We start from the raw sequence: 21,069 nt of genomic DNA, 5'->3' as shown, positions 1-21,069 counted from the left end.
GGTTGTAGCAGCAGGTTAAAAAAAGTCCAGGCATTCAGCACTGCAATCTGGCCAGAACAACTGCATAACTTAGGATCATGTATCACCGCTACCCAACTCATTTCTGCCTAAGTTCCACCCTGTGTAAAAATCGGTAGAAGCGTAACTATAAAGACAATGCAATCATTCTGAGTACAAACTTCCTGCTGGTTTGGTTATTATTATTATTACTTGCACAATTTAATAGAATTTGTGTACTTATTTTATTAAGTTGGGAAATTTTTAAAATTATTTTTGTGAATTTTTCCTTAATCTACTGGATATTACTAGTTCTCCACTACAGTGACATCAAGCAGACAAAAAGAAACATGAAGAAACGAAAATACCTCAGAAACTATACCGTCTGTAACGGGTCAGTCCAGGAATGTCTGATATAATCATAGGTCGATGAAAAACCCCTTCAAGCTTATTTAAATTCAAACAGGACCTGCCTTTGTTTCAAAAGAAAGGGTTACTGGAATATTTGACATCAGAGGCTGCTGCGTGATGATGTTTTGAATTCTCACTGGACTGGTCTTTGTGAACGGGAAAAGATTGAAGCCTAGCGGGGAAGAGGAGCACGATTCTTCTGGACGATGTGGAAATTGACTTATACTAGACAGTCCTTGATTGACAATATGCCATAGTATGCATTACACCAACGGTCTCCAATGTTTCTCATACCTCACACTAACGCTATCTGCTTGTCTCACCTAGAATGTAAACCGCACTGAACCTTGGAAAGGGGATATTAGCGGTATACAAAAATGGAATTGATCTGAATACTGTGGTGTTACTATCTGGATAGTCAGGACAGGACAGTCAGCAGTTTCCAAGTAGTACGGCTGGAAAAGAACTGGATAGACCCAGCAAAGGCAGTTCTTAGGACAGAACACTGTCATCCGGATACGTGCCTTTAAATATTGGGTCTATAAGCATTTAAAGGTATAAACTCAGTACTTTAAAGAAGGAAGGCAGATATCACAGCATACTTTAAAGCTTTTTATTTGCCTCCCAAATTGCTGTAGGATTTTCTGTTTTACATTGGCGTGGCCAAGCTCCATAATGCAGAAGTTCAAAACAAACCCTGAGAAAGTCCTAACCACCCACCCAATATCCTTACACAAAAGGTTCTGTTTTCAAGTTCAGTATAAAAAGCAGTAACAGGCTAAGTACAATCAAGTCATCATGATGTAAAAATATTAAAAACTTCAAAGCAATATAAATAGCTATAGTCACAGATTCAAAGTAAAGTATCATTTCACCTAGCTTGCAGTATGGCTCAGGGTCTTGTAATGTGGCCCTGACCTACAGAAATGAGGCTGACCAGCCGACATGGCGGTTTCTTGCAGCCCCAGTTCAGAAGCATGCGTGGTACTTGCTCCTGACTCTGTGCAGGTGGTACGCATGGAAAAGTCACTCTTGGGACCCCGGGTAGGTGGTACTCATGGAACATCATTTCTCGGCCCCGGGTAGGTAGTATTCATAAAACGGACCCTGGGTCAGTGGTATGCATGGAGGACTCGCTCTTGGGACCCGGGTCAGTAGTACACATGGAAGAGTTGCTCCTGAGCCCCAGGTCAGTAGTACACATGGAAGAGTTGCTCCTGGGCCCCAGGTCAGTAGTACACATGGAAGAGTTGCTCCTGGGCTCCAGGTCAGTAGTACGCATGGAAGAGTTGCTCCTGAGCCCCAGGTCAGTAGTACACATGGAAGAGTTGCTCCTGAGCCCCAGGTCAGTAGTACACATGGAAGAGTTGCTTCTGAGCCCCAGGTCAGTAGTACCACATGGAAGAGTTGCTCCTCAGCCCTGAAGAGTTGCTCCTGGGTCCCAGGTCAGTAGTACACATGGAAGAGTTGCTCCTGGGCCCCAGGTCAGTAGTACACATGGAAGAGTTGCTCCTCAGCCCTGAAGAGTTGCTCCTCAGCCCTGAAGAGTTGCTCCTGGGCCCCAGGTCAGTAGTACGCATGAAAGAGTCGCTCTTCTGCACAAAGACTCATCACTTTATATGTGTGAAGGAGTAAATGAGGGAAGCGGGAGGTAAAATACTGGACAAAGTCATCAGGCAGTTCTCCGAGGGTCTCCTGGACATCAACAGGAAGCTCATGGTAATGGTGTTTCTTTAGAAAAGATGAATAGAGAGTAAGTAAACACATTTGCCCCTCTCTCACTTGGTTGCTTTTGCTTCTGTTAAATGCATTAAGCTGTAGAATCAGTTTTATTTATTATTACAAACTACCAGGCCTGGAGGTGGCAGTTCTTGTCAGATCTGGTACTCACTGTTTTTTTAGGAAACCACCCAAAACATGCAAAATAAATACAAATTCAACAAAGGAACACCATTGTGTAATACCCTCCTTAATCAAAATATTTTCCTAAATGTACATGAAATTCTATTTTAGCATAACAACTTGGCTGATGCAGGAGAGGCTTTGGCCTGCTTTACAGTGCTTTGAGGTGCCCAACCGGGCAGTACCAGTGAATATTGTCTCTGACTGCCCATGTTTAAAGTGGCCAGGTCAGGGGCTGTACAAGGAGGGGGGGGGGGGCACTGGGGAGGAACAGGCAGTATTCAGTGTCTGCTCAAAAGCTGTCCTAACTTGACCGGGCTACCTATGCGGATACTGGAACAGAAAATCAGCTGGGAACCACATCACTTTTTTTTTTTTTTTTAATCTTGTCCTCCTCCCTCCTTCCATACAACACATTGCTCTCCATGGGTCTTTGGAGCTCTATCGGCACTTAGAGGGCACCATTCACCCTTGACAGAGGTCATCAGGACTAATCATCTGATTCCCACCTGAAGAAGAGGAAGGATTAGTGCTTAAATTTGGAACCAAGGACCTGTGATGCTAAATGCCAAACGGAGTCCAGAGTGCATCAAAATTGTACCTCAGTGTCAAGAGCAAAGAGGTCACTAGCACCACAAGTTAGAAGACTTTATTATATAAAGAACATTACAACCACTAAAAGAGAAACCCCTACAAATCAGGGGGCAAAATACAATTGTTCTTATTGCGCTAAACATCCCCAAATACAGAACAAGGTAACAATCTGAAGATATAAGAAGCAAGTTAGAATGACTCATCTTCCTTGGTATCAGAGGGGGTTTAACACTTGTCCACCTGCTCTTGGAGTTGAATTCTATAAGTCTTCTAATTTCCTAAGGTCTTCCTACACTTTTTCACATGCGTACTGTGAAAAATTGCTGGAAGACCTTAGAAAATTAGAAGACTAGGTATCCAAATGGCAGATCTAATGTAATGTAGACAAATGCAAAGTGATGCACATTGGGAAGAATAAACCACATCATAGTTAATGTTAGGGTCCACCTTAGGAGTCGGCACTCAAGAAAAACATCTAGGTGTCATTGTAGACAATATGCTGAAATCTTCTGCCCAGTGTGCAGCAATGGCCAAAAAGATGTTAGAAATTATTTGGGAAAGGATGTCTCTGTATTGCTGCAGCGTGTGACCTCACCTTAAGTATTGTGTTCAATTCAGGGTGCCGTATCTCAATTACAAAAAGGTTCAAAAAAGAGTTACCAAAATGATAAAGGGGATGGAATTCCTCTAATTTGAGGAGAGGCTAAAGAGGGTAGCTATGATTGAGGTCTACAAAATCCTGAGTTGTGTAGAACGAGTAGAAGTAAATCGATTTTTACCCTTTCAAAATGTACAACGACTAGGGTACACTCAAGGAAGTTACATAGAAATACTTTTAAAACAAATAGAAGGAAATTTTTTTTCACTCAGCAAATAGTTAAGCTCTGGAACTCTTTGCTGGAGGATGTGGTAACAGTGGTTAGCATATCTGGGTTTGGATGAATTCTTGGAGGAAAAGTCCATAGTCTGCTATTGAGACAAACATGGGGAAGCCGCTGCTTACCCTGGGATTGGTAGCACGGAATGCTGCTACTATTTGGGTTTCTGCCAGGTACTTGTGACCTGGATTGGTGGAAGCTACTTTAGCAACACATGCAAACATTAGCTGAATCTTATGCCAGTGAGTGGCCAAGAGAGAGAGAGAATCGTGGGTCAGTAACCTGAGTCCTTCCCGGACACCAAATTCATTGCAGAAAATTTAGAACAAAACATCACCAAAACGTGAACCCTCAACCCCCACCCCCCAGTTCAAATAATACAGACACAAATCTTAGTCATTAGTTGCTGACCCTTTTCTGTTAATAAGTTGCTTTCAGTAGAAATGTTGACCTAGAAGAAGGTAGCAAGTACTCACCTTATTCCTCATTGCCCTCAGGAGGTCCCGCACTGAATTCCCTTTGTATGAACGGAACTTTCTCAGGTCTAGGACAGAGAACAAATTTTCTGGTAGCCGTGTTAGTCCACTTTTAAAGGTAATCAATAGAAATAAGGGAACTTTAAAACAATACAGGAACGTAAGACCTTTGAAGTCAGAATGATTAAATATTTTGACACCCACCAGACAGGACTTAACAAAGATCTGGGTTTTCTAGCTCATTATAAACCATAACATTGTACTGCTTTGTCACTCTCCTATCTCCATGCATATCTCCCTGTCCCTCATCCACCCGACTCTTCCTGTCTCTCACCTATCCACCCCCATCCTGTTACTGTCACTGGAATGCTTTGATGTTTCACTTCTATATACTGTCATCTACCAACATTTGCTTATTTCCGATCTGACGAAGAAGGGCAACCTTCGAAAGCTAATCAAGAAATGTATTAAGTTATGTCCTATAAAAAAAGGTATCATCTTATTTTCTTTTCCATGTTTTATTTCTATTGAGTACAGTACTATAACCTCAAGCGGGACCCAGGTAGCTGTGTTGATCTTGGGATAAGGCCAGCCTCCAGCCGGAGCATCAAGGGCACCGTGAGGTAAAGCCGGCCTCCAGTTGAAGCACCGTGGGTAACCCTGGGGTAAGACCGGCCTCCATCAGAAGCAACGTAGGCTAGTCTAGCTCCACAAGAAATGCTCTGAACACAGAAGCTTTCTGGGTACATGTTGCATTTCAATCAATCACCAGTGCAAAGACACAAAAGGCAGATAACTTTCAACTTTCAGGGTTGTAATATAAGGAGGTTCTGATAACCGTCTCTCTGAATCTCATTTACCCATCCTCTACGTGCCCAGTCTGGGGTTACCTGTTTGCAGAGGGACGGATATGTGCAGCCTCCAGTTAACTCTCACAATGCTGCGGCCTTCAAATTCCAGGGCAGTCACAAGGGGGCTCGAAAGGGGCTCCTTCTCGATTCGGTCACTGACATCCTGAAAGGAAAAAAAAAATCTTCCACTTTGCTCCTTGCTTTCAAAGCTTGTATTCCAGTCTGCAGCCAAGCGGATCAGACCCACAGGCAGCTGCTGCTTGCAACAGATTACAGCAGGCACTGGAGTGTCTCCAGAATGGTTCTGGTCCTGCAGCAGCAGCAGCAGTATCTTTTAAAAAGAAAATGTATTCTTTGCAGGGCTTCCCGTTGCCCAGCAGGACCCCAGTCCTCACAAAGGTTTCTAGGGTACCTCAGTGCTACGGGCTAGCAGGCCTCTGGTGAATTTACTTATTGAAATCGCTGCTGTACGGCTGGCGCTGCAAATAGCTTTGAGGGTGAAGGTGAGGAGAGACTGCGGGGGAGAGAGGAGAATCAAGGGGTGAAGGGATGTGGGGTGGAGAACCCTTCCTCTCCCCTCATGCTATTAGCACCTCTTTAAGGGTCTTTTTTTGAAGCTGCATTAGACACTAATCTAATATAATAAAACGCACCCTCAACGTTCTGAGGACAACGTTCTGTGAAGCTTGAAGCCATGAAGCCATCTGACGTCACTCCCAGGCTGAAGGGTTCGCGCCGGATTCGTGGTGTGAAGCCTTCAAGCCAGCCAGCCGTCTTTGCCCCGCCCTCGCCTCAAACCAAACAAATCCGGAAGCGAAGCGTCAGGGAAGGAGGCGGCGCTCCTGACGTCTAGCCTTCCCTTCGCTGTGTTCCGCCTTCAAAAGAAGGCGGGAGACAGCGAAGGGAAAGCAAGACGTCGGGAGCGCCGCCTCCTTCCCTGACGTTTCGCTGCACGAACCGCCACGGAGGTAAAGTTAAAACGAAGAAGAAAAAAAAAAGGGATGCATGGATGCGAAGGGGGGGGGGCATGGATGCGAAGGGGGGGGATGCATGGATCGAAGGGGGGGACATGGATGCGAAGGGGGGGGGAGAAGAGGGCGGGCCAGGCTGGGGACATGGGAGAGAGAGGAGCATGGATGCGAGGGGGGGGGTCATGGAAGGGAGAGAGGGGACTTGCTGGAAAAGGATGAATGGAGGCGGCAGGGGACAGAGGAGCATGGATGGGCATGGATTGGGAGGGCAGGACTAAGGGAGAGAGGGAAATTGCTGGATAGGGATGAATAGAGGGGACAGATGGGCATGGATGGATATGGATTGCAGGGCAGGCCTCAGGTAGAGAGGGCAATTGCTGGATAGGGAAAAATGGAGGGGCCAGGTGACAGATGAGCATGGATTGGAAGGGCAGGACTCAGGGAGAGGGAAATTGCTGGATAGGGATGAATGGAGGGGACAGATGGCCATGGATGGATATGGATTGCAGGGCAGGCCTCAGGCAGAGAGGGAAAATGCTGGATAGAGAAAAATGGAGGGGCCAGGTGACAGAGGAGCATGGATGGGCATGGATTGGAAGGGCAGGACTCAGGGAGAGGGGAATTGCTGGATAGGGATGAATGGAGGGGACAGATGGGCATGGATGGATATGGATTGCAGGGCAGGCCTCAGGCAGAGAGGGGAAATGCTGGATAGGGAAAAATGGAGGGGCCAGGTGACAGAGGAGCATGGATGGGCATGGATTGGAAGAGCAGGACTCAGGGAGAGGGGAATTGCTGGATAGGGATGAATGGAGGGGACAGATGGGCATGGATGGATATGGATTGCAGGGCAGGCCTCAGGCAGAGAGGGGAAATGCTGGATAGGGATGAATGGAGGGGCCAGGTGACAGAGGAGCATGGATGGGCATGGATTGGAAGGGCAGGACTCAGGGAGAGGGGAATTGCTGGATAGGGATGAATGGAGGGGACAGATGGGCATGGATGGATATGGATTGCAGGGCAGGCCTCAGGCAGAGAGGGGAAATGCTGGATAGGGAAAAATGGAGGGGCCAGGTGACAGAGGAGCATGGATGGGCATGGATTGGAAGAGCAGGACTCAGGGAGAGGGGAATTGCTGGATAGGGATGAATGGAGGGGTCAGATGGGCATGGATGGATATGGATTGCAGGGCAGGCCTCAGGCAGAGAGGGGAAATGCTGGATAGGGATGAATGGAGGGGGCAGGTGACAGAGAAACATGGATGGCCATGGATTGGGAGGGCAGGGCTCAGGGAGAGAGGGGAATTGCTGGAAAAGGATGAATGGAGGGGGCAGGGGACAGATGGCCATGGATTGGGAGGGCACGGCTCACACTCTCTCTCTCATATACAATGTCTTTCTGACTCTCACTCTCACACACTCTGTCTCACACTGTATCACATTCACTCTCTATGTGCCACACAGTCACTCACACACTCGCTTGGTCTCATACACACACTCTCTCTCACACTGTGTCTCACATACACACTTGCACACACTCTCATTCTCACACACACACTCTCTCACAAACACACTCACACCCAGACTCACTCTCTCTCTCACACACTCACACTTTCACTCTGACTCTCAAACAGTCACTCTCACATACACTCTCCCAAACATACACACTCTCCAAGGAAAACCTTGCTAGCGCCCGTTTCATTTGTGTCAGAAACGGGCCTTTTTTACTAGTGCGTGAATAATGCAGCAATGGACTATAGCAGGACACATAGCGAAATATATGTGGCGTTAAATGTGCACTAACATTTTTTTTTGAGGGGGCAGAGAGGGGGTGTTCTTGTGCTAACCGATTAGTGCATCAACATTACTGCAGACTGACTGGATAGCGCACGGATAATGCAGGAGCCCTGTCTACAAAACTAGGAGATGGTACGTGCTCCTGCGGTAATTTTTAAAATGGTCACATGATGGCCAACTAACGCACAAAATACAAAAGGCTGTGGTAAAAATGGCCTTAGTGCATGGGAAAGCCCAGCTTAAGGGCTCACTGAGGCCTGTTTTTACCACTGCTTTGTAGAAGTCCTAAATCCGGCCCCAATAATGAGAACATTTCAAACCTGAAAAAACTGCAGCTGCTTTGGCTGCCTCCAGAAGAAAGGATGCTTGAGTATGGTTTGTGCCGTTGGGCGCTGCAGGGGTGCATTGGTGATCATCGCCTCTAGCACATCTCTGGCCACCACATTTCCTAGGTAAAGAAAGACCCAGTGTTACTGACGGCCCTGCCATCCTGGCCCTCCCTCTCTCCCATGCCCCATTCTCCAGGTCACAAGACAGGCTATTGGGGGGGGGGGGGGGGGAGAAAGAGACGACTGAAGCAAGTGAATCTAGCTCAGGTCCTTTGTCCTAGGTCAAGGCAGGCTACTTTCTGTACCTAAATGTATTTAAATTTGTACCTGAGGCAAAGGACAGTTAAGTGATTTGCCTAGCGGTGGATTTGAACCTGGCTTTCCTGTGGCTCTAAACACTAGGCTTCGTCTCCATTCCTGTGACGGACTGAAAGGGGAGATGATGAGTTGGCTGTGAACAAGAGTGGGAGCCTGAAAACTGGGACTGACATCAGGAGGGATAAGATGAGGTGGAAGGGTGTGAAATAAAAAGAGCAGGAAGAGGGGAAGAACTGACACTGCACAGAAGAGATGAAGAAAAGTGACATGAAAGAAAGAACTGATGGAGAGGAGAAGAAGGAAGAGACGAATGAGAATAAGACAACATATTTTTAGATTTAATTTCATGAATACCATCTGCAAGCCCAAAAGCTATTGCAGCAGTGTACAATCAGGTGAAAGCTGAGGACGCCAATTTAGCAAAGGGACGTCATCTTGCAAATCTATTACAATATTTTGAAGGTATAAACATGACAGGTGACCCAGACAATGTAGCATATCTGGATTTTCAGAAGCCATTTAATAAAATCCCTCATGACAGACTCTTCAGGAAATTAAAAAGTGAAGTGACAGGAGGTAATGTCCCACTATGGATTGGTAACTGGTTAAAAAAAAATAATTGGAAATGGAGATTAGGACTCAATGGAAGAGGAATCTCTACTGGGACCAGTGGTGTTTAATGTTTACTTAAAGGACCTTGAAAATGGAGCAGGTGACACAAAAATAGGAGTTAAACGAGTATATTTTAAGTAATTGCAGCAACTCCTTGTGAGACTGGGGGATTGAGCATCTAAATGGCAAACTGAGTTTAATCTGGTTAAGTGCAAAATCGTGCAGAAAGGGAAAATAATCAACTATAGGTACACATTGTGGGAAATTATAGGCCAGTAATGGAGATGCTACTGAAGAAAAGGATAAATCAACTTTCTACAATCCAGAGGAAGATTATGCCCAAATGAATCTGATTCATGTATTTGAACCAGGTCAAGGGAATGACCTGGACGTGGTCTGTTTGGATTTCAGCAAAGCCGTTGTTATGGATCCTCATCAGAGGCTCATGAATAAACGCAGAAGCCTGGTAGTGGGTCCAAGATGGTGAACTGGATTAGAAATGGGTTTATATATTTATTTGGCAACCCACCCCACCCCATGACCTGAGTGGGGTGGGTTGCCAATACCGTCCAAAGCTACGGAGGGTTAAGTGTCTTGCCCAAAGCCAAAGGAGCTGCTGTAGGATTTGAACCTGAGCCTTCCCAGCCTGCTCCTCAAAGCATTAAGCTATTCTGCACCTATCTATTTGTTTATATAAGAACAGCCAATGGTCCGTCTAGCCCAGTATTCTGCTTCCAACAGTGGCCAACCCAGGTCACAAGTACCTGACAGAAACCTTATTAGTAGCAACATTCTATGCTACCAATCCCGGGGCAGGCAGTGGCTTCCCCCATGTCCATCTCAATACTATGGACTTTTCCTCCAGGAACTTGTCCAAACCTTTTGTAAACTCAGATACGCTAACCACTGTTACCACATTCTCCTGCAGCAAGTTCCAGAGCTTAACTATTCTTTGACTGAAAAAATATTTTCCCCTCTTTGTTTTAAAAGTATTTCCATGTAAATTTCATTGAGTGTCTCCTGGTCTTTGTACTTCTTAAAAGAGTGAAAAAAATGGATTCACTTTTATCCCTTCTACACCATTCTGGATTTTATAGACCTCAATCATATCCCCCTCCCCCCCTCAGCTGTTTCTTTTCCAAGCTGGAGAGGGAAAGGGGAAATGGGACTTGATATACAGCCTTTCTGAGGTTTTTGCAACTACATTCAAAGCTATTTACATATATTCAGGTACTTATTTTGTACCAGGGGCAATGGAGGGTTAAGTGACTTGCCCAGAGTCACAAGGAGCTGCAGTGGGAATTGAACCCAGTTCCCCAGGATCAAAGTCCACTGCACTAACCACTAGGCTACTTCTCCACTCCCAACCTCTTTAGCCTTCCCTCATATGGGAGGAGTTCCAGCCCCTTTATTATTTTGGTCTCTCCTTTTTTTAACCTTTTCTAATTCCGCTATGAGGCATATTTTCAAAGCACTTAGCCTTCCAAAGTTCCATAGAAACCTATGGAACTTTGGAAGGCTAAGTGCTTTGAAAATATATCTCTTTTGAGATACAGTGAACAGAATTGAATGCAATACTCAAAGTTAGGTTGAACCATAGAGAGATACAGAGGCATTATAATATTCTTGGTCTTACTTTGCACCCCTTTCCTAATAATTCCTAGCATCCTGTTAGCTTTTTTGGCCGCCGCCTCACACTGGGCAGAAGATTTCAGTGTATTATCTACAATGACACCTAGATCTTTTTCTTGAGTGCTGACTTCTAAAGTGGACCCTAGCACCAGGTAACTATGATTCGGATTACTCTTCACAATGTGCATCATTTTGCATTTATCCACATTAAATTTCATCTGCCACTTGGATGCCCAGTCTTCCAGTTTCCTAAGGTCTTCCTGCAATTTTTCACAATCCACATGCGTTTTGACAACTTTGAATAGTTTTGTGTCATCTGCAAATTTAATCACCTCACTCATCATTCCATAAGTACATAAGTATTGCCACACTGGAACAAACCAAAGGTCCATCAAGCCCAGCATCCTGTTTCCAACAGTGGTCAATCCAGGTCACAAATACCTGGCAAGATCCTGAAAAAGTTCAATATATTTTATGCTCTTATCCCAGAAATAAGCAATGGATTTTCCGCAAGACAATTTAATAATGGTCTATGGACTTTTTCTTTAGGAAGCCGCCCAGACCTTTCTTAAACCCCACTAAGCTAACTGCCTTCACCACATTCTCTGGCAACAAATTCCAGAGTGAAGAAAAGATTTCTCCGATTCGTATTAAATTTACGACTTCCAGATCATTTATAATATATATATATATATATATATATATATATATAAATAATGAGGTTTAAGTTCAACAGGCCTGCTGGCTGTAATCAGCTGAATCTAATGATCAATTAAATTTACTTAATTAGTTGATTGAGTCAGTTACTTTTTCACTTGGGTGATACGGATGTTGGATAACTGTTCCTTCAAAAAAATGAAGTAATAATGTTTAAAGATGAGAAACCTGCTGAGGCAGGAAATCCTTCCCCGTCTGGGTACTGAAACACAGTCCCAGAAACTTCAGGGTCTGGGTGGGGGTGAGATGACTCTTGCTGTAATTTACCACCTAACCCAGCGCAGAAATGTCAGGACTGTCTGTGCACTGCGAAGTCTCTCTTGATCAGAAGACGCCTGAATTAGCCAATTGTCCAGGTAAGGATGTACCTGGATCCCTTGCTGTCCAAGAAAGGCTGTCACCACCACCATAACTTTTGAAAATGTGCAAGTTGTAGTGGCCTTGAATTGAAAATGATCTCCCAGGATTGCAAACTGGAGAAATTTCCTGTGAGGAGGCCATATGAGGTGAGAAACTCGCCTGGCTGGACTGAGGCTATGATAGAACGAACAGTCTCTAGGCGGAGTGCAGCACTCAGACTTGTTCACCCCTCTGAGATCTAGAGCCAGGTGAAAAGAGTCTTCTTTCTTTGGGACGACATATAGATGCAATGTTGACCCATGTCACTCTCTGCCGGAGGAACAGGCTGAATGATCCCCAGTCGCCTTAAAGAGACTAAGGTCGTTAGCACTGCCCAACTCTTTGCAGAGCTGCCTCAAGGGCACAGCATGAAAAGATCTGCAAGTAGATTTGAAAATTCTACTTTGTAGCCATGGAGAATGAAATTGAGGACTCACTGATCTGCAGTAATGGTGGTCTACTCCTTGTAAAAGCGGGAGACGCCAACCTATGTCTACGTACAAGGAATGAACCTCAACCCCGTCACTGTGAGAGCTGCAAAGAGGTAGAGGTTCTTAAGGAAGCAGAAAAGGGCTTCTTGCCTCCTCAAAAGGAAGACTAAGTCTTAGGAAAGCGAGGTTCCATAAGCCTTCCCTGGTTTATACCGCCGCGCTTCTCAAAACTGAGACTTAGCCACCTGGAGATGAGACTTAGGGTTATCCTCAGGTAGCCGTTGGACCTTGAAATCTCCCAGGTCTTTAACAATCTTCTCCAAATCCACACCAAAGAGTAGTTTCCCCCAACGAGATTTGGATGCCACATCAGTGGCCCAATGTCTCAACTATATCAAGAATTGTGCCGAAATGGCCAAGGCCCTACCCTTAGCTGATGCTAGGAGAATATCATAAAGAGTGTCTGAAAAATAGGACAACCCTGCCTCTGGGGTAGGAAATCTGGAGGAGAGTCCAACGTGGAGAATTGTTGAATCCGTGATAAAGAAGCCCTGGCTACAAAAGAAAAAGAAATTGCTGTCTGAGAATTTAATGCATCTAGTTGAAAGGAAAGCTTCAAGGAAGCCTCAAGCTTGCAGTTACGCATATCCTGTAATGCAGTGCTGCCTTCAATAGTGGCACGTTTAGAGGGGCATTTTCGAAAGAAACGTCCAAGTTGGGATTTGGACATCTTAGTAAAACGTCGAACTCCATGGGCGGGGAAAACCGTATTTTAGAAAAAAGATGGACATCCATCTTTCGTTTTGAAAATACCAAGGACATCCTTGGATTTGGACGTCCTTAGAGATGGACGTTTTTGACTTTCGGCGATTTTCGAAACCAAAGACATCCATGTCAAAAATGTCCAAATGCAAGCCATTTGGACGTGGGAGGAGCCAGCATTTGTAGTGCACTGGTCCCCCAACTGGGCACCCTAGGGGGCACTGCAGTTGGCGTCATAAATTACTCCCAGGTACATAGCTCTCTTACAGTGTGTGCTGAGCCCCCCAACCCCCCCCCCCCCAAACCCACTACCCCCAACTGTACACCACTACCATAGCCCTTACGGGTGAAGGGGGAGCTCTTAGATGTGGGTACAGTGGGTTTGTGGTGGGTTTTGGAGGGCTTGCTGTTTCCTCCACAAACGTTACAGGTAGGGAGGTATGGGCCTGGGTCCGCCTGTCTGAAGTGCACTGCACCCACTAAAACTGCTCCAGGGACTTGAATGCGCTGTCATGGACCTGAGTATGACATCTGAGGCTGGGAGGGGGTTAGTGACCACTGGGGGAGTAACGGGAGGTCATCGCCGATTCCCTCCAGTGGTCATCTGGTCATTTTGGGCAACTTTTTGTGCCTTCTTCATAAAAAGAACATGTCCAAGTTTTACTTTAGGACGTCCCTGCTTTTTTTGATTATGGCTCAAAGATGTCCAAGTGTTAGGCATGCCCAACTCCCGCCTTCACCACACCTCCAACACGCCCCCTTGAAATTTGGACGTCCTTGCGATGGACTGCAGTTGGAGACGTCCAAAATCGGGTTTCGATTATACCGATTTGGACGTCTCTGGGAGATGGACGTCCATGTTCCGATTTATGTCAAAAGATGGACGTCCATCTCTTTCGAAAATGAGCCTGTCTAGGGCATCCACCTTAGGCAGAGCAAACTGCTATAAATCAAACAGCAGAAAGAGATATAATATGGACATAACGCGAGCCACCCAGAGGTTAGAATCAGGGGTCTCCCACTGAGCTGCAATAAACTCCTGCATAGCCTCATGAATATGGAAAGATACAGGAGGTCTCTTAGTACCTGACGTAACAGATGGAGCAGGACCAGAAATGTTAAGCCTCCTTAGATTTTGTGATCAACAGAGGCAACTCCGCTCTGAAAAACAGCCTAGCTACAGTAGGATCACACCCCCATAATGTCTAAGTCAGGGCTTATCAGCAGAACTAGGATAGTCAGAATACACATATAAAACCTCCTCTGATTCCTGAGGAGAAACGTTCTCCAAATCCTGTGAAATGGAACGTTTTCGTTTCTTAGGAAGCTGTTCATCAAAAGCAACATGAGGGGAAGAAGGAGAGACAGCTTGATCCAACTTTAATAAAAAGGCCTGATGTAATAAAAGAACAAATTCAGGCAAAAACAGCAGGGCAGACACTTCTAGCCCTGCAAAACCACATCCTGGCACACGGTAGCAGGCGAGGAACCCACTGACAAAATGGCCGCCGAAGCCTCGCATAGCGCAGAAGTTATTGGCGCTGAGCCCGCCCAAACCAGAGATGGAGTACTGATGGCTAAAGTAGGCCAAAGCAACTGAAAAAAAGAAGGGGAGACAGATAGAGAAGTAGAAAGTGGTAACAGGGAAGTAGGGAGGGACCTAGACAACTAGGTTTATACCTGAGGTATGGGAAATTCTCAACCCCAAACTCAACTGAACCTGCAAGCAGGATAGGAGACCACACAGAAGTCACCACAGCACAGAGGAGCTGCTATCCTGCCTGCTGGAGATAGAGAATACTGGCTTGGTTGCTAAGCGCAGGAGCTTATGAGGCACAACTCATTAGAGTTCTCTATCTCCACTTGCTGGCGAATGGACACAACCCATTTGTCTGGACTGATCCTTGGAACGTAATGGAAATAATTATTGAAAAAAAGTTTTGTTTTATTTGTTTTTTTAACTTATCTTCATTAAATATAACTCCAAAAGCAACTCCATCAAATAAAGCTTCACCAACACAATCATGTTTCGAGCCTAAGCTCTGCATCAGGGTTTACAATCTTCAATTATTTTTGTTTATACATCAAAGTTTGCTGGGATAAATTTGAGAAAAATAGAAGAATGCAAACTTAGATGCATGAATAAGCTCACATTAGAACGTTCAAACGTAGATATGATGCTCATAATGTCAGAATAATACAATGAAACGTTTTAATAGGCAGCTGATTAGGGTGGTTTGTTGGTGTTTATCGGCTAAAATGTAAATTCAGAAATCTCTATATCAAACGCTTGACCTTCAACCTCCACCCACTCAAAATTAGCAAAGGTGGAATAATTAGTCCACTCATTTCTTCATTCGTTTTTTTCCCCACTTACAACCTAAGTGAAGTACAGTATCACATTGATAAAATCCTAAAACAAACTTTAAAACGAAATATAAAATCCAAATAACATCAGAAAAAATACTAGCTGTCTCCAAATTAACCATTTGAATATTCATTCAATAAAAGCTTGTTTAAAAAGGTCTCTTCAAATGTTTTCTAAAAATGGTGAGATCTTGAGAAAATCTCAAAGCAGACAGTAAACTTATTCATAAGAACGTAAGAGTAGCCATACTGGGTCAGACCAATGGTCCATCTAGCCCACAGCAGGGAACTTGCAGTCGAAGGTCATGTCCCTTGTGTCTGCATAATGTATTGTACCCAAAGGAGGCACAGTAAGTAATTTTGTTCCATCTGACCTCAATGCACTTGCAGAATTAATCTGTAGGGCTTAAATAAAAAGGCAATTATTTCCCATTAAAAAAAGAAAAACTCCTTATATAAAATCCGAAATTGTACAGGTAACCAGAAGAGCTTTTCCTGTGATACGTCCTGTCCGCTGGAATAACTTACCAAGGGAAATTAGGCAACGGGAATTATTTAGATTAGTGTCAACTGGAAAGTCATGACTTTCTGATCAAGCATTGATTATATCTTAACTGATTTATGTCACATAGTTGGAGCTTACTGACGGGGGCTGACAGAGTGAATTTTGTTTTTATTGATGGCTTTAGTCTGGTGGCTACTATTCATATTTCACTATGTTGCTTTTATTACAAGGAATTTGATGGTAGGATATGTTGGGGTATGTGCTTATCTAAACTGGTCAATAAATGTAAGTTGCAGTAATTTTTGTGGAAAATGTTGAGTATGCTATTGCACTGCATTACTGAAAACATCAACCGATACCCAGTGACCATCGAGACAGGGTAACGCACCGTGACCGTCTTCTAGCAGATACTGCAAACTGTAGGTCCCTGCTAAGATGTTGACTTGTCTTCTTAAGCTGTCACCGAAAGGATGTTGCCCTTTGGATAGAACATAATAAAACACACACCCCGCAGAAAAAATATCCATAGGGTAGCTCTGAAAGAAACCACAGAGATTAGTTACACTTCCGTATCAGACAACGGATTCCTCAAATTAAGATAAATCGTACAACACACAGCTTCTTGTACAAAAAGTCCTTTTTGTCGAGTAAGCAAAGCGCCAACGAGCTGGAAGTTACAGATGGCTATACACAGCTCTGCTTGTACACCCAGCTCTGGGACAATGAAAAAGGCTGGAGAAACAGAGTGATCATATAGCTGCAACTCAAAGAGACCTGGTTGCATCCTACTGCATGCACAGAGCAGATGTGCTTCTGATTTCCCAACTGATCTCTCCTAGAAAGAGCTCTCTCTCTCCTCAAGCTACAGTCTGCATGTGCATCATCCCACAAGCAACAGGACACACCCAGGACTAAATCGGGACAGGAAGCTTTATGGTCACCCCAGAGATTGAAGAAGAAATAATTCTTTACAAAATTCTTTGGACAATTCATGAAAACAAGGGCTGAGTAATCCCTTACAGGAACTCATCACCGCTGTCTCTTATTACTTGCCAGAAACTGTACATACACAGTGATCAAATAGCATCTTCGCATGTCTGCAACACATCTGTGCTCTTCCTGTGTATGCTTATGTCACTTCCTGTTCACCTAAACACATGCTTGAGGTATAAAAGACTGAAAAAGCATTTATGCAATCGACACAGTGTCTAGAAGTGAACAGAAAGACGTCTGTTTAGCAGAGGTTACATTGGACTCCCCAGTCAAAGGCTGAGCATTGGTCTAGGAATCCTGCTCTAAGGTCCAAAGAACAAAGATCCCTGAGGACAGACAAGTTCAGTGCTGGGTCAACAATTTCTGCTCATAAGCACAGGACTTGTATGAGGAGCAAACTTTTACTAAACATGACTTCTTTCATAGATTCCTGCTTAGGGGTTACCATACGTACGGTTTTAACCGGACATGTCCTCTTTTTGAGGACACAGCTGGGCAAGCGGGCGGATTTTGCCAGCCTGCCTGTTTGTCCGGATTTGCGGACGAACAGGCAGGCTGCTGGGCAGACGGGCATCCTGTCCTCCCCTCCTTCCTTTACCTTAGTGTGGTACCCTGGTGGTCTTGCAAGGTCACTGCTTGAACTCTTGGCAGCCATTTTGAATTGGCGCAAAGAGAAAGACAGTCTGCAGACTCGCCAGGCAGGAAAGAGGGGGCTCTTTCCTGCCCCAAAGAGGTCACTAGACCACCAGGGCACCACACTAAGATAAAGGAGGGGAGGGATAGTGAATGGTCATTTGGGTGGAGGGAGGCTGGAAAATTGGGGAGGGGATCTACATGGGGGGGGGGGGGGGGGAGAGAGGGAATCTGGCTTTCTTTTTTTTTGGGGGGGGGGGGGTCAAAGTGACAGGGGGCAACAGAGTGCGGGGCATGTGTCTCCTTTTTTCTTAGGACAAATATGGTAACCCTATTCCTGCGTAACATGGCTGGTCCACGACAAGCCCTGGCAAGAGTGTGAGTATGGGTCAGATTGTTCTTTGGGGAGGGGGAGTGCAAAATCAAAATTCTCTGCTTAGGCCACAGAAGGAAAAAAGACAGAGCAAACTAAAATTTTCATTTTCTTTGTGTTTAGAGAAATTCTTCCACTTCTAATTCTAAACACATAATTCATAATGAATTAAGTAACCCCCCCCCCCCTAAAAGAGGTAATGTCAGATTGCTTACATGTAACGGGGGCTCTTTGTAGACTTCAGACTAACAGACACTGAAGGTGACACCACAGCATCTATTACGTTACTATGTAACTTAGAACGAAAGACGCTTAGCTCGATGATAGACTGAGGATGGGAGAACAGTGCGGGAAAACTGACACATGCCTAGCGTGCTCACTTTGGTCTACCCTTACTTTATGCATATTATTTTCCCAATCAAGATTTTAAGTTAGCTCCTAAAACCTCCTTATTTAGGCAGGTTTTTGAGACCCCGATTGAATTTTCTCCCCACCTCTCCAGCCTTGGAGGCTCATGTTGGAGCATTGTTTCCCTTTTCTCTTAAACGCCTCCCTTGTGGCGTGCTGCAACTCTCTCGGTCTCCTTTCCTATTTGATATGAAACTCTTTTCCTTGCTGCATTCTCTCCTGCTATTAATATTTTGTAAATTGCTAAGATGGTATGTTCCCTGTAGCGGTATAGCAAATAAAGATGAACTTGGGAAGGGGCTGCTAAATCAACTCAGTACTGTAGGTTTATTGACTGATGTGTTTGTCCCTCCTCAACCCCCTCCAGACCTTTCCATTTTTAACTATGCCACAGTGTGTTGGTGGTGAACAGATTCCTAGTGGGCAACAGGAGAAAGATCAAAAGTACTTTTTACGCCTGGGCTGTGAATCAATTTTCATAGCTAAAGTACTGGCATGCTCTCTTTGAAACTCTCTGCAGGTATAAGGGATCTGGGCATCTCTGCAACTGGTTTTTGTCCAGGTAAAAGTTTACATGTACATAAACACACCTGGGAATGTTTCCTTTCAATGTAGCTAGAAGAACACATGATATTCCACAATCGCAGACTTCATGTTATTCAAAGTGGGAAATTCTCAGTCTATTTATACAGAGAAAACTCTTTTTAACCACAAAAAATCGACATCTTATTCTCTTATTTACTAAATGATTCCCCCATAGACAGAAAACGGGAGAAACTTTTAGTAAAGAGCATCTGTCGAGTGAACAGGAAAGTGGTTGTACGGGTTTGCAGGAGGAAGGGTTCAAAGCTCACCGGGTTGTTCTTGGGGTCTCCAAGTAGCACTTCAGGGGCAATCCAGCCCTCCGTGCCAGGAATCCCAGATCGCATACTGAAACTGTGCCGTCCATCTTGCAGTTTCTTGCACAGTCCGAAGTCAGAGATAACTGCTCTTACTGTTCCACAAGAGTTTGGTAATGAGATCAAAATGTTGCATGGTTTTATATCCCGATGCACTGAAAAGGAAATGTGTAGGATAATCAAGACCAGACTGAGAACACTCCCTGTATATAAGAACTCTGTTATGGAATGCCTAGAACCCACCTGGGGTTAACCCTGCGGCCACCTGGAGGGGTCTGTCCCCAGCACTGTGCACGTGCTCTCTACGGACACCCTCCTCCCACCGACTGGGTCCCGCTTGCCTCTGGGCTAGTCTCCCACTCTCAAGTTATTCCCAGGTGTTTTCTAGGACACTGGGGCCACACTCCCAGGGGTCCCACAGTTCCTAGAAAGCACCTACAGACCTAAACCACAAACCACCAGGTTTCTTAGTCCAGTCCAGGTTTATTAACAAAGTGGAACAGTGAACAAGGAAAAAAAAATAAAGGTGAAATCAGCAAGCAATATCATAACTGAATAAGGAATCAATATTAAACCTATCTAAACACTTTGTCACTACCTGGGTAGCACCTGGGGAGTTTCAGGAAAATAACTGCTCACAGGTATGAACAGGGTCTCAGGACAGAGATGTTCACCTTCTGCAGTCCCTAGCTGAGAATGGGGAAAATCCAGACCAGTACCTCCTGGCTAGATTTTGAACTCCAGGGCCAATCAGAGCCCAGAGCATTAACTTTTGAAAGAATTTGGCCAATAGCAAGGCAGGATACTTTTTCCTCAGGGCTTAAGCTAAAAAGAAAAGAGTATTCTCTGCAACAGCCTTAAAACAGAAAAATACCACCTGCTGGCCAAACAATAATAAACTGCATGAAAAAAAATAATACAGTTCACAGGCTTCAAAACCCCGTTTCCCCACAAGTTCATTTAGTCCTGAACTACACAGGGATGTCAGCTTCTCTCATACAATTTAATGCTGGAGATAAACATGATACAACCCTGAACAGAAGGAAATCTTGCGGGTAATTATTCACTTGGGTTGGCAGCTGGGATGCTTCCTTAGCAGGGTGGCCAGAACAAAGAATATATAAATTGAAAATCAATTGAATTCAATAACTGGACAAATTCTATGGACCAAATAGAGAGAGACAGAGAGACCCTGCAGAAACTTCAGTGTCGCCTTCACCTGACCAGGAAATACGAATGAAACACTGACTCTGTGTGACCCTGGGTAACTGCTTTGATGTCCAAATGCTTGAGTTTACCCAGCTGAAATCTAGTAATACTACTTATTCAGGAAGTTTTACTGGCCATGAGAACTTGTACATGTGATGTCTTTCACCCCTTAAATACGTTTCAGCTACCAGTAACATGCTGCCAAACTCAACAACCTCAAACTGGCTGCATGTATTTTTCTAATCTATGCACATTGAATTGTGTTTGAATACCGGGTCCTGTCAGTGGCATGTGGCACAGTGCTGAGCAGATGGCATGTAGGCAAAACTCTGGTCGGATTCAATCTTTCAGTGTTTATACTGCCCCCGGCGATTACTATAAGCCCTTTTCTTTCTTAGGATTTCTGCACAGTAGGATTTCAGCCTCTTGTATCCGAAGCTGCTCTACAAATGACAACAGAGCGAGAACAAACTGCTTCTTCCTTACCGATATTCAATGAGTGCAGGTGTGCAAGACCAGACATGGTCTGATAAAGCAGGGAGATGGCATCTAATCTAGGACCATCTTCAGGCGGCTTCTCAACATACTGATAATGTGATAAAGAGA

At 44.7% G+C, this 21,069-nt stretch overlaps 1 protein-coding gene across 5 annotated transcripts in view; it reads right to left on the bottom strand.

The window, feature by feature from the left end:
* Positions 1–1,007: 1,007 nt before the first annotated feature.
* Positions 1,008–21,069, bottom strand: part of ERN2 (endoplasmic reticulum to nucleus signaling 2) — a 74,653-nt gene continuing 54,591 nt past the window's right edge. For all 5 annotated transcript variants that reach the window (XM_030211324.1, XM_030211325.1, XM_030211326.1 and 2 more), the window contains 7 exons: positions 20,950–21,049; positions 19,210–19,409; positions 16,337–16,484; positions 8,197–8,324; positions 5,149–5,272; positions 4,259–4,326; positions 1,008–2,139 (listed from right to left, as the gene is read on the bottom strand). In XM_030211324.1, coding sequence (XP_030067184.1) covers positions 1,975–2,139; positions 4,259–4,326; positions 5,149–5,272; positions 8,197–8,324; positions 16,337–16,484; positions 19,210–19,409; positions 20,950–21,049 — 933 coding nt within the window. In that variant the 3' untranslated portion in view covers positions 1,008–1,974. The remainder of the gene's footprint in view (positions 2,140–4,258; positions 4,327–5,148; positions 5,273–8,196; positions 8,325–16,336; positions 16,485–19,209; positions 19,410–20,949; positions 21,050–21,069) is intronic.

This window comes from Microcaecilia unicolor, chromosome 8, assembly GCF_901765095.1.
Source record: "Microcaecilia unicolor chromosome 8, aMicUni1.1, whole genome shotgun sequence".
Lineage (NCBI taxonomy): Eukaryota > Metazoa > Chordata > Amphibia > Gymnophiona > Siphonopidae > Microcaecilia > Microcaecilia unicolor.
The sequence above is the reverse complement of the archived record's forward strand: the minus strand, read 5'-3'. Positions and strand labels throughout refer to the sequence as shown.